General features: G+C 53.0%; 1 protein-coding gene across 1 annotated transcript in view; it reads left to right on the top strand.

Moving 5' to 3' along the window:
• Kcnh4 (potassium voltage-gated channel subfamily H member 4) overlaps nucleotides 1-12387 on the top strand; it is an 18276-nt gene that overhangs the window by 2937 nt on the left and 2952 nt on the right. Inside the window, exons 3-12 of the mRNA XM_050156874.1 lie at nucleotides 1036-1279; nucleotides 1697-1854; nucleotides 4695-4902; nucleotides 6727-6921; nucleotides 7347-7546; nucleotides 9270-9519; nucleotides 10101-10345; nucleotides 10904-10942; nucleotides 11119-11471; nucleotides 11743-11849. Coding sequence (XP_050012831.1) covers nucleotides 1036-1279; nucleotides 1697-1854; nucleotides 4695-4902; nucleotides 6727-6921; nucleotides 7347-7546; nucleotides 9270-9519; nucleotides 10101-10345; nucleotides 10904-10942; nucleotides 11119-11471; nucleotides 11743-11849 — 1999 coding nt within the window. The remainder of the gene's footprint in view (nucleotides 1-1035; nucleotides 1280-1696; nucleotides 1855-4694; nucleotides 4903-6726; nucleotides 6922-7346; nucleotides 7547-9269; nucleotides 9520-10100; nucleotides 10346-10903; nucleotides 10943-11118; nucleotides 11472-11742; nucleotides 11850-12387) is intronic.

Raw genomic sequence — 12387 nt, 5'->3', positions numbered from 1 at the left:
AGACAGGGTTTCTCTGTGGTTTTGGAGCCTGTCCTGGAACTAGCTCTTGTAGACCAGGCTGGTCTCGAACTCACAGAGATCCGCCTGCCTCTGCCTCCCAAGTGCTGGGATTAAAGGCGCGTGCCACCACCGCCCGGCCCTTATGCTACTTTCTGCTTCATCACGTATGTCCCCCTCTCCATCCCTCCTCCATTCCCATTTCCCCTGAGTGTAAGGTTGTATCATGAGGGATAAACTCACAAGGTGCTGTGGTCCTAGGAAGAAAGCCCCTGTTTTGGACCCAGCATCCCATCCTATGGATCCTGATGAACAAGGGATGGAGTCTCCCACCAGCTTCCATAGTCTGTTAAGGCTATAGGGTCTGGATCAGCAGGGCTAACTTCCTCCCTCTGGGTCATACTCAGAAAGAACTCCAAAGAAGTTATGGCCCTTCAGGCTAGGATATCTTCCTGGTTGTCATAATCTCTTCAAAGAGGACGAGGGTCAATTCAAGTAAACGCATCTGATAAAGCATGTTTTCTTCAGGAGGGGCCTGAGGGTGTTTTGTGGAGATTTAACTGAGTGATAGAGTGCCTGATTTGTGAGTACAAGTCCCCTGAGCTCAGTCCCCAGCACAAGAAAGGAAAGAAAGAAGTGAAAAGAAAGAATTACAAAAATGAGCCCGCTGTAAAAAAAAAAAAAAAATGAACCCGCTACTGCTGGTGGTAGTGAATGCCTTTAATCCCAGCCCTCGAAGCAGAGATAGGTGAATCTCTGAATCTCTGTGAGTTCAAGGCCAACCTGGTCTACAGAGTTAGTTCAGGACAACCAGAGCTACAGACAGGAAATAAAAAAAAAGAGTCTGGGCAATAGTTTGGTACAGAGACAAAAGTGCCAGTTGCCAACTTGAGAGCTCCTCCCCATATCTTCCATCCCCTTTCTGGCTACTATTGCAATACCCACCTTTCCCGTTTTCCTATCCCCTGACTCTCCCTTCCCCCAGCCTCAACTTTTCTTTCCCCCAAGTGTCCCCAACCACCACCCCTCTCCCTTTAGAACGTGTTTGAGCCAAAGCCATCAGTGCCTGAGTACAAGGTGGCCTCCGTGGGGGGCTCCCGCTGCCTCCTCCTCCACTACAGCATCCCCAAGGCCATCTGGGATGGCCTCATCCTCCTCGCCACGTTCTACGTCGCGGTCACCGTCCCCTACAACGTCTGCTTCTCTGGTGATGACGACACCCCCATCACTTCCCGACACACCCTTGTCAGTGACATCGCTGTGGAGATGCTCTTCATCCTGGGTCAGACCCTCTGCCCTACTAACCCGGAGGGTGGGCTATGGGGACCCACTCTAACAAGCCTCCCTCCCTGCCGGGCTTGCGGGACCCTTGCCTAGCTCGGAAGGGTCTTACCTTCTCTTTGTAGTTCTTTGTGAGTTCTAGGGGCCTAGTGAGGTGTGAGTAAGCCCTCGGAGGGGGAAGAGGCTTACTAACACTTCCTCCCTAGACCCTGTAAGTCCTATGGGGCCCAGTCCCCTGTAGCCTGCAGCCTTGTGGCCTTTCCTCTCTATAGATCAGCCAAGAGTCCCAGCTTTCTCCGTTCCACCGCCTCTCTTATGGGTCTCCAGTGCTCAGCACACCCTGCCCTGTTCATTAGATACCTGACCTAAGGATCCAGGCCATGCATGGTCCCTCTTAACAGCCTCTTGCCTTCCTCAGACATCATCCTGAACTTCCGCACCACCTATGTGTCCCAGTCGGGCCAGGTGATCTCTGCTCCTCGTTCCATCGGCCTCCACTACCTGGCCACCTGGTTCTTCGTGGACCTTATTGCTGCCTTGCCCTTTGACCTGCTGTATGTCTTCAACATCACCGTGGTTAGTGAGCCCCGTCCCGCCATGCATCCTAGCATCTGAACTCCCGGCCACGGTCCTTCCTATCAACTTGCATACAGATAGATGTCTCTCTGATTCCGCCGTGGGCACAGCTCTGAGCCAGGCACTGGGAAGGAGCCCAAGGGGTCTCTGCTCTTGGAGAACTCAGCTCACAGTCTTTGAGGGAAGCTGAGACAAACGAAAAGCTAACTATGGCTACCAAGGCGGCATTGGTCTGATGCCAGATGAGTGGTACTTTTCACATTTTTTTTTTTTATTTCACAAACAACTGATGAGCATTTAGCTGTCTGCAAAACACTGTATGGGGGCCTGGTCACTGTGGTAGAAAGAGACAAGGAATTGGCACTCCCGGCCCTCTCAGATTGGTGAGACAGGCAGGAATAATGGAAGGAGGACATCTGCCGCAGGACTGCTGAATGAGTGTGGGAGTGGGCAATAGCAGCGTGGACTGGCCTTGGAGATCTAGGTTGCAAAAACATTCTGAGATCAGGCCAGCACCCTGGGGCAGAAGCATCCCAGTTGGGCAGGGGCTGAGGTGTTCTGGGAAGGAACTGTTCCTGGAGGAGGCGCGAGCAGAGCTAAGCCTCTAAGAGTGAACAGGATTTGGCTAGCAAAGGATGAGAAACCAGAGAAAGTGCATAGTAAGTCAAGCCAGCGAGTCAGAGGCTGGGTAGTGTATCTGGGCCTGTGTCTTTGCTCGGGACTGCCTGGAAGTGCCCTGAGGGGTCAGGATGGAGACAGACAGAAGGTCTTTTCTAGTCCAAGGTGAGGCAGTCTTGCCCTGTGTCCCCAAGCCCCCTCGCCATTGTCGGGGAGGAGAGGTGGAGAGCAGTTTTCCTGTGTGCGCTCCCTGCTGCACTCAGCTATAGCAGGAAACCACCTACACGAAGCCGGATTTAACTAGCCGCCAACGGGCTGTGGGCCCCTTCTACTGGCTGTGCACATGTGTGTGCATGCTGCTACACACGTGTGTGTGTGCGTGCGTGTGTTTGTGTATGTGTGTGTGTGGAGAGACAGAGACAGAGAGAGAGAGACTGCCCTGAGGTACTGACCATACAGAAAAGGGTTTCCTACTAGTCCTTAGGCCTGTAGCCATGCCTCTATGCCCACCAGGTAGTGTCTACCTTACAGGAGAGGGCCTGCTACAGAGAGCCACCAGCCCCTCCTCTCGGGCTGTCCCCTCTCCTCTGGTACCTTTAGGAGTACTTTGCAGATTCAGTAAAATTTCACACACATACTTTTGCACACGTCATTATACGAAACCCTTTAGGGAAGGTTCTTAAGTCTTTTTTTTTTTTTTTTGAATGTCGGTACGGAAGCGCAATGAGAACTAGGTCTCCAGAATCCTAGACTAGGATTCTCTCCCATATACAATCTGCTTCCCAGATAACCAGGGTCTCCAGATGGATGACTTAGGGGAAATGACCAGCCACACTGGAGGCCTGAGAGAGCTTGAACCAAAACAGAGGCGCAGGCACTGACAAGAGTTATAGAGTACAGGAGTCATGCCAATGGCGCTCTAGCCAGAGGGACAAAGAGAGAAGGGTCCTTAAAGGCATGGGACACAGAAATAAGTGACTTTGGGGAGCCCTGAGTGTTCAAGTTTGGGAGCCAGATGTTCTGGGGCTGGAGGGAGTTGTGCTACGTCTCAAAGTTAAGACTTTAGTTAGGACTTGCAAAGGGTTCCTGTTGGGGAACCAGGGCCACCTCCTTTCTAGCTCCTTCCAACATTAGAGATCCACAAGGTGGTTCTGGAGCAGCATAATGCCAGAGCTTTGGGGTACAGTTCTCCCTGGAGCTCCCTGAAAGTGTGGTGAGGGCTTTATAGCAAGTCCCTCAAGCCTACAGCTCTAGCTGCTGAGCTGCTCCTATGCACAAGCAAACCCCCAACCCACTCCTTGTCTGCCATATTAGAAGGCCTAGTTTAAGTGTTAATAATTCTAACAAAACCAGCAGATTCGGGGATATGGTTTCATAGCTTAGGGGAAAAAAAATTTTGTCTAGAATGTATAAAGTCCTGGGTTTGATCCCTGCATTCCTTTCCCCATAGCAGTAAAAACAGCAAATGTTTCCAGGGTCCTTGCTAGACACCATGGCTCCATCAGTCTCCAGCTCAAAGCAGGTGTCCTCAAGCTGTGTTTTCCTTCTCACCTGTAGCTGACCTACAAAGGGGAAAGCCCTTAGCCTTTGACATCCTCAGGCTCCTTATCTGTTCCCATTCCTTTCATTACACTTCTCCCATGCCAGGTGCCAATCCTGCTTGGCCGCTCCTAGGACACTGGAGCTTTGAAAAGAGGTCCTCAATAGATCATTCCAGCCTACCCCCTTCCTCCTCCCGGTTCTGGCCAGGGCTTGCTCCTGAATCATCCCATAGTTCTATGAGGCAGCTCAGTCCCAAATGGACTTGGTGTCCGTCATCTTGGACTTGAGTTATAGCTCCTTTATTTCCTTCGTCTGTGACCTTGGAGCACATTACTAGCTTCCTACGAGCCCTAGTTCATTCATTAGCAAACTGGGACCTGGGATGGTAACTGGGCTGAAGGCTCCAAGGCTGTTTTGTTTGTTTTCGTGAGGATTACAAATGCCTAGCGTACTGGTGGCCCAATGCAAAAGAAGTCCTCAGTAGCTAAGCTAATTATTCTCTCCGGGTGCATGTTATCGTTGCTTTCTAAGGGCAGCGGTGACAGTTTCTTGCAGCTTCCCCTGGCTCCAGGGTGTCTGGTGGGAAGGATGTGTCAGTGGCGGGGGGGGGGGGGCTATATGAGGTCTCTGGGGAGTTGTGCCTGCTGACAGCCTCCCCCGCCGCCCCCCTCCACACGCAGACCTCGCTGGTACACCTGCTGAAAACAGTGCGGCTCCTGCGGTTGCTGCGGCTGCTGCAGAAGCTGGAGCGATACTCGCAGTGCAGCGCGGTGGTGCTGACGCTGCTCATGTCCGTCTTTGCTCTCCTTGCTCATTGGATGGCCTGCGTCTGGTATGTCATCGGGCGCCGGGAGATGGAAGCTAATGACCCGCTGCTCTGGGACATTGGTGAGCCACCAGTCCCAGACTTCCACTTGCGACGTCTCTACCTGGCCTATCCCCCAAACTGATGCCACCAGGACTTTAACATCTTCCCATCCCATTGTCCTCTAACCACCCAGTAAAATGCCCTGTGCTCCTTCTGGATCAAGGGTGGAGACACTGGTTTGAAGAGAAGGGCTCTGCTAGGGGGAAACTTCCAGCCCAGCTGGGAAGGAGACCAAAATCAGCCAGTGGCAGGGGACATGCTGATGGAGAGAGAGAATTTGTGACAGAGGGAGCAGCGTGTGTCAAGGCTCCGAAACGCCTCTTATTCTGTGGCTCTCCGCCGTCATCAGTTCCTCCCTAGCCACAGTTAATGGGGCCACTGGCCAGGAGGCAGCCCCAAGCCCTCAATGTCTCCTCGGGAAGTAGGTCAGATTCTAGGCACTGTTCTTGGCCCCTCCCTCTCCTCCTTCAGCCCACACCTTCCCCCACCACTTAGATCTGGAATCTTCTCTCCACCTTGTCCAGTCTACCCCACTTCCTCTCTCAATGACTCCTACAAAGGACAGCACGGCCTTCCTTGTCTTCCTCCGATCCCCACCCTCAACCACTTTCTTTGCTGCAGCCAAACTGGTCTCCCGTGAATCAGCACTAGAGAGAGCTGGAGAGACTGGAGGGTTTAAAAGCTCTTGTTGACTTTGCAGAGGACCTGGGTTCAGTTCCCAACACCCACATGATAGGTAGCTCAGAAGGGACCTAGTGACCTCTTCTGACCTGTGCAAGCACCAGACACATGGTACAAAGACGTAACATGTTGGCAAACACTCGCATACATTAAGATAAAATAAATACAATTATAATAATAATTTTAAAGAGAATAAACACTGACTTTCCCCCAGCTTCTATCTGGGCCCTTACACCAGCTGCCCACTGTCCCCAAAGTGAAGTCCATGCTTGGTGGTCATGTGCCCCAGGCAGCTCTGCTTGACCTGTGTCCCCACCACTTTACTTCCTCCTGTAGAGTCTGTGGACACCGACTGCCCTCCTGGGCCTGACCCACTGCTCTCTCACTCTGGGCCTTGAACATGTTCCTCCCTGGGAAGCCCCACTCCTTCCCCATAGTGAAATCTCTCTCTCTCTCTCTCTCTCTCTCTCTCTCTCTCTCTCTTCCTTCCTTCCCTCCTTCCTTCCTTATTATTTATTTATTTATTTATTTATTTATTTATTTATTTATTATTTTCAAGACCGGGTTCCTCTGTGTGACAGTCCTAGTTTTCCTAGAACTTGCTCTGTAGTCTAGGCTGGCCTCAAACTCACAGAAATCCATTTGCCTCTGCCTCCCAAAGCATGGGCCACCACCTGGCCCATGGTGAATTTTCTATAGTCTCAGCCTCAACCAAAATGTTGTACCTAGGATCCACGTTGACTCCCCTAATAACCTGCTGCGGCCTCTAACACACTCTACTTTCGTAGTTTGCCTCCCTCCTGAAATAGTCTTTTCTTTTCTCCTTGACACTGTTTACAGGCGATGGCAGGAGGCAGGCCTGGCTGGGTCAGATCTTGGCACCCTACCCCCAGCGCATACAGGAAACACACAGTAACATACCAGGACGTTGACGGGGCCTGCAGTCGACAGTCTAAGGAGTGGGTAGCCTTGGAGTGCAGCTAGAGCCAATTCATGGCCTCCAGGCCCAGGCACAGCAGAATGGCCCATTTCCTAGCTCCTTGGCTGCAAACTGCCCTTCTCCTCTGTAAATATGTATGCCAGGTCAAACAGGCAGACCAGGGAGATGCATTCTCCAGCGCTGTCTAGCTGGCCCTAATTCCCTCCATCCTTCCGTATCACAGGTTGGTTGCATGAGCTGGGCAAGCGGCTGGAGGAGCCCTATGTCAACGGCTCGGCAGGTGGACCGTCTCGGCGCAGTGCCTACATCGCGGCGCTGTACTTCACGCTGAGCAGCCTCACCAGTGTGGGCTTTGGCAACGTGTGTGCCAACACTGATGCCGAGAAGATCTTCTCCATCTGCACGATGCTCATAGGCGGTGAGGCCAGACCCCGCTACTCCCAGGGAGCCCTGGAAATTCAGGCTTGCGCCACAGGGAAACTGAGGCTTGGAGAAAGCAAGGTGCCCACCCAAGTCCACATGGTCACGTGTTCATTCATAGACCTTTCTCCATTGCACGTGACTGTGCGCATAAACAGGTGTGACCTCTTTCAAGAGGGGAGACACCCAGAGTCATGACCTAAGGAGGCGATGAGAGAGGAATACAGGTTGCCCCATCTGTGGGTTGCCACCTACATTCCCTGCCTCTGATGACTAGATGACGTGCTCACAGGAATCTGCTAGTTCTCCTGTGCCTCCCCAGAACCTCTGAGACCCATCCAAAGGCAGGGTGATCCGGGGAGCACGAGGAGCCAAGGGAGGGGTGATCGCCCCTGATAACGCTGAGGGTTGCTACCTCTGCAGCGCTGATGCACGCAGTAGTGTTTGGGAATGTCACGGCCATCATCCAGCGCATGTACTCCCGACGCTCGCTCTACCACAGCCGCATGAAGGACCTCAAAGACTTCATCAGAGTGCACCGGCTGCCCCGTCCACTCAAGCAGCGCATGCTGGAGTACTTCCAGACTACGTGGGCTGTCAACAGCGGCATCGATGCCAACGAGGTAGTGCTGAGCTGGGGCTCTGGCCACGTGGCAGTGCAGTGGGGAGGGGCTACTGTCTCTCTAGGATTGGTACAGAGGCAACCAAGGTGTAGGGAGGTACAGGGCTCTTAGCAAGGACGTGCACCCAGCCAAATCCAAAACCCTTCCTTTAGTGCTTAAGCCTTGAGGTTTAAAGGAAGTATAGTGATTGAGTGTGAACTTGGGCGGACACCTTGCCTTTTCTGGGCCTCCGATTCTCCCTCATGGTAGGCATCACAGTCTCCCCCCAGCCCTGTCGTGGGCCAAGCCACCGTTTTTCATTCATTCTCTGGGTCTGAACACAGAGGAGGATGGGGGCAGCTAGAGGTGAGGACACACCACAGTTTCTGCCCTCAAAGAGACCCCAAGAAAGGAGGGAGGGAGACAGGTACAGAGACACATGTAGCGGATGGAACCCTATTCTTGCAGCAGGGCCCTCATTGCATCTGAGCCCAGGGAAGACAAGGAAGATGGCAGAGAAAGTGGTACATCTTGGTCAAGAGAATCAGTCTGCCTTGGGAAGGCCATTCCAGGCAAAAAAAGAGTGATAGGAACCTAGGTTTGTGTGTGTGGATGAAGCTGAGCGAATGAGTTCAAGGATCTGAACGTTGTTGAGTGAGCCTCAGAGAAGGGGAGGTTGTACTGGGAGGAGCCAGGGCCAGAGTTAGGGCTGGAGCACGACAGCCCCAGAGAGTGGGTAGCCTTGAGTTTATAGTTTTTTCTGTCAGACGTCCAGGACCGGGTGTGGCAGAAGGTGGAGGAGGAAGTGGATGGGAGCCTTTTGACTGGAAATGATCCCCAAGAGCAGGCGATTTCCAGTTGGTTACAAGAGAGCAGCTCACAGGGATGCCCAGGTCTGGCTTGGGGTCAAGGGATGAGGTGAGGGTACCCCAGGAAGAAGTCTGAGATTATGGATGAAGGGGAGAGTCCAGGTCTGAGCCAATAGCCATATGCAGGGTCTATAGGAAACTCACGGGCAGCTTGTCCATCAGGTAGTTGTAAACACACATGGGAACCCAACATTAGGGCTTCCAGGCATGAGCAGTGGGGAAGACAGGGGCTGGTAGCCATGATGTGGGAGAATGTAGAAGCAGGAAGTGAGTCGAGAGGATGATGGGCTATGCAAGGAGAAGTAATGAGAAAAAAAGCAAAGGGGGAAAAACTGGTGGGGGGAGGCCCAGGTGGGACAATAAGGAAGATATCAGCAAGACAGAACTGCTGAGGGGCTCCATGACCTTAGGAGGGAAATGTAGAGAGAACGGGTAAAATTTAAGACCTAGCATGAGCCTAAATTTTACAGTTAGGGATACTGAGGCTTAGAGACCGGAAATAGAGGGTCCAAAGTCCCCAGGAACATAGAAGCAAAGATGATTGCTACTTTCCCAATTCCCAGTCGGAGTCCCACCAAGGACAACTCTCGACCATACAGAATTGAGCAACCAGAATCTAGGGCTGCTCAGTAGTGTGTAGCCATGTGCATGTACAGTACCCAGAGAGAAAGAAGACTCGGTCTGCCCAGAAGTTAGATTTGGTGATCAAGACAGCAAAGAAGATTTAGACTAGACAAGTCTTCCTAAAGGCCTAGTGGGCAATTTCCAAGAGAGGGCAAGTTGGCCCTCTTGCCTTGGGAACAGCCCCCCTCATTTGTAGATCCGAGTAAGTGACTGCAGGGGGATGGCCAGAATGACCTCTGCCTCTTATGCAGTTACTGCGTGACTTCCCAGACGAGCTGCGGGCTGACATTGCTATGCACCTGAATCGGGAGATCCTGCAGCTGCCACTGTTTGGAGCAGCTAGCAGGGGTTGTCTGCGGGCCCTCTCCCTGCACATCAAGGCCTCGTTTTGTGCTCCCGGGGAGTATCTGTTACGCCGCGGGGACGCCCTCCAGGCTCACTACTATGTCTGCTCTGGCTCGCTTGAGGTGCTCCGCGACAACATGGTGCTGGCCATCCTTGGTAAGAACCCCACCACCACACACTGCCCATCCTAAGACCTTCCCCCCACCCCAGGACTTGGGAATAGCCTGGATCCAGGGATTGGGAGACCCACAGCAAGTGCCTCGAATGCCTATTGGGGAGTATTCGTCCTTGATTCCTTCACTCTATCACGGTTCCCCTTTGGTCATTCCCTACTTTCCCCTCTCTGGCCACCCCTTAATCCACTGGCCCTCCATCAATTGACTGCCATTCAGCCAATTCATCCTATTCCTTTGCGTCATCTTCCAGTTCCCTCGTCCCTTCCCCAGTGACCCTAGAATTCATTGACCTTTACCCTTTAACTGACTCTCTGGTCAGTATTTACTGATCCTCCAGTACTATTGGCTGTCGACATCTCCCAGTAGCTGTGGCCCAGCTTCACCAGTCATTCTCCAATGACCTTTTCTAAGCCCCCTGATTCCCTCTCTCCAATGCACTTTACTGACTCGCCTTCAACGATCCCTAAGTATACTGACCATCTCCCAACCATCTGGACCACTTCCCACCGATACCCTGTGTTCCCTTCATCCCAGTTGACTGTCCCCTTCCTCTCCCCATAGGGAAGGGGGACTTGATTGGGGCAGACATCCCTGAGTTGGGGCAGGAGCCTTGGCCAGGGGCAGGCCCCAGCTGCGTGTTGAAGACCAGCGCCGATGTGAAAGCATTGACTTACTGTGGCCTGCAGCAGCTGAGCAGCCGAGGTCTGGCTGAGGTCCTGCGACTGTATCCGGAATATGGGGCTGCCTTCCGGGCTGGCCTACCCCGGGACCTAACCTTCAACCTGCGCCAAGGCTCCGAAAACAATGTATGTAGACACTGTATGGCTGCTACCCCCCACCAGGGGAACTTCCTTCACAAAAACCCCTCCAGCCCCAGAGAGCCTCTTGCATCTCTCTCCTCCCTAAAACACCACCTCTAACGCCAACCACCTCCTTCTAATGCTTCATATACTCTTAGCATCTTCCAACCCAATCCCCCATTGGGCCTCACCCAGACCCTTGACAATCTCTTACGAGCTTCTATTGCTGAGAACTTCTCAGCCCCATTCTAGCTTTCTGAAGTCCCTCTGTGAACCGGTGGTACACCCCACACACCGAGGTTCCTCTCCTCCACTGCTGTCCCATTGTTTCCAACTTTGTTTTAGGCTGATGTGTCTATACCCTTAAACCTTTGTCTTTTGCTGCTTTGGGAGTTCACTTTGTCTCTCTGAATTTCCTCTGAGTTAGAGTTGGTGGTGTCTGGCTCAATTCCATGAAAAGGCCCCGTGTACACAGTCCCTTAACACTGTTTGGCAGAGTGAGGAAGGGCTGTACCAGGGAAGTGAAGAGGTGGGAGTCAGCTTAACCCTACTCTGTCCCCACAGGGCCTCAGCCGCTTCTCTCGCTCTCCTCGCCTTTCCCAGGTAATACTCACTCCTGGATCGGGCGAGGTTGGGAGGAGGGCAGCTTCCCTTAGCTGCCCTGCCACAGGGAGAAGGAAGAGAGGGTGGGGAGCAGTGCATGGTGCAGAGGGTTGCACCCCAATGAAGGGTCCTACTGTCCACCACCCAGTATCAACTGGGGCTCTCTCGTCCCACAGACACGCTCCGACACTCTTGGTTCCTCCTCAGACAAGACTCTGCCCTCCATCACAGAAACCGAGGGTGGCATGGAGCCTGGGGCTGGTCCCAAGCCCCGTCGGCCCCTCCTGCTGCCCAACCTCAGTCCAGCACGACCTCGGGGGTCCCTGGTCAGCCTTTTGGGCGAGGAGCTGCCCCCATTCTCAGCCCTTGTCTCCTCTCCTTCCCTTTCCCCGTCCCCTTCCCCTGCCCTGGCTGGCCGGGGCCAAAGTCCCTCCCTGCACAGCCCCCCCAGGGGCTCTGCTGCCTGGAAGCCCCCCCAGCTCCTCATTCCCCCACTGGGAACATTTGGACCTCCGGACCTCAGTCCCCGGTGAGATGCCAGCCTTCCTTGCCTTTCTCATATCCCTGCTGGCTTCCAGAACCTTCTTTGGGCTCCATTCCCAGCGTTCCAACCAGTGCTCCTTACTGTCTCTGCCCCGTTTGCTGACCCTGCCTTTCCAACCACAGCTTGCAATCCCATTCCGCTTTGACCACTGTTCTTCCCCAGTTTTCTGCCTCTGCTACCCTCATTCACCTTCTGCCTGCTCTGTTCGGGCCCTGCACCCTCCCCATGGTGCTGACGAGCTCTGCTCTACCCCCAGGATCGTGGATGGCATTGAGGACTCCAGTAAAACGGCCGAGGCCCCTTCATTCCGGTTCAGCAATAGACAGGAACCCACCAGAACTCGCTCACAGGCTCCCTCTTCAGGTAATGAACCGCAGTGACTTCAATTCACAGTTACTCATCTGTCCATTTATTCATCTACCCACCTATGTCACATATGTTAGATGCCATCCTAGGAATACAGGCAAACCAGAACCTGCCAACATTTTAGCATGGGGGGGGCCAACATCTGTGTACACAGATAACAAATCTAGAATTATATGCTAAGTTCTAGCACGCTGAGAAAGAACAAGACTTTGTGGTAGGAATGGAGGGGCTGCTTTGGTTATTTCTTAAATGGACTGTCAGGGGCCAGTGTCGGGGTTCAATGGTACAGGTGAAGCTGGACCAACTGAGTTTCATCCCTAGTACCTATATGGTGCCTATATGGTGGAAGGAGGGGACCAACTTCCAAAAGTTGTCCTCTGATTTCCGTATGTGCACTGTGGCGCAGGCGCACATACACACAACTATAAACAAATAAATATAATTAAAAAGAAAAGGCAAAGATGGGCAGTGGTGGCGCACACCTTTAATCCCAACACTTGGGAGGCAGAGACAGGCGGATCTCTGTGAGTTCGAG

Source organism: Alexandromys fortis, unplaced genomic scaffold (genome assembly GCF_014885135.2).
Source record: "Alexandromys fortis isolate MF-2015 unplaced genomic scaffold, M_Fortis_MF-2015_v1.1 scaffold_31, whole genome shotgun sequence".
Classification (NCBI taxonomy): Eukaryota; Metazoa; Chordata; class Mammalia; order Rodentia; family Cricetidae; genus Alexandromys; species Alexandromys fortis.
The sequence above is the reverse complement of the archived record's forward strand: the minus strand, read 5'-3'. Positions and strand labels throughout refer to the sequence as shown.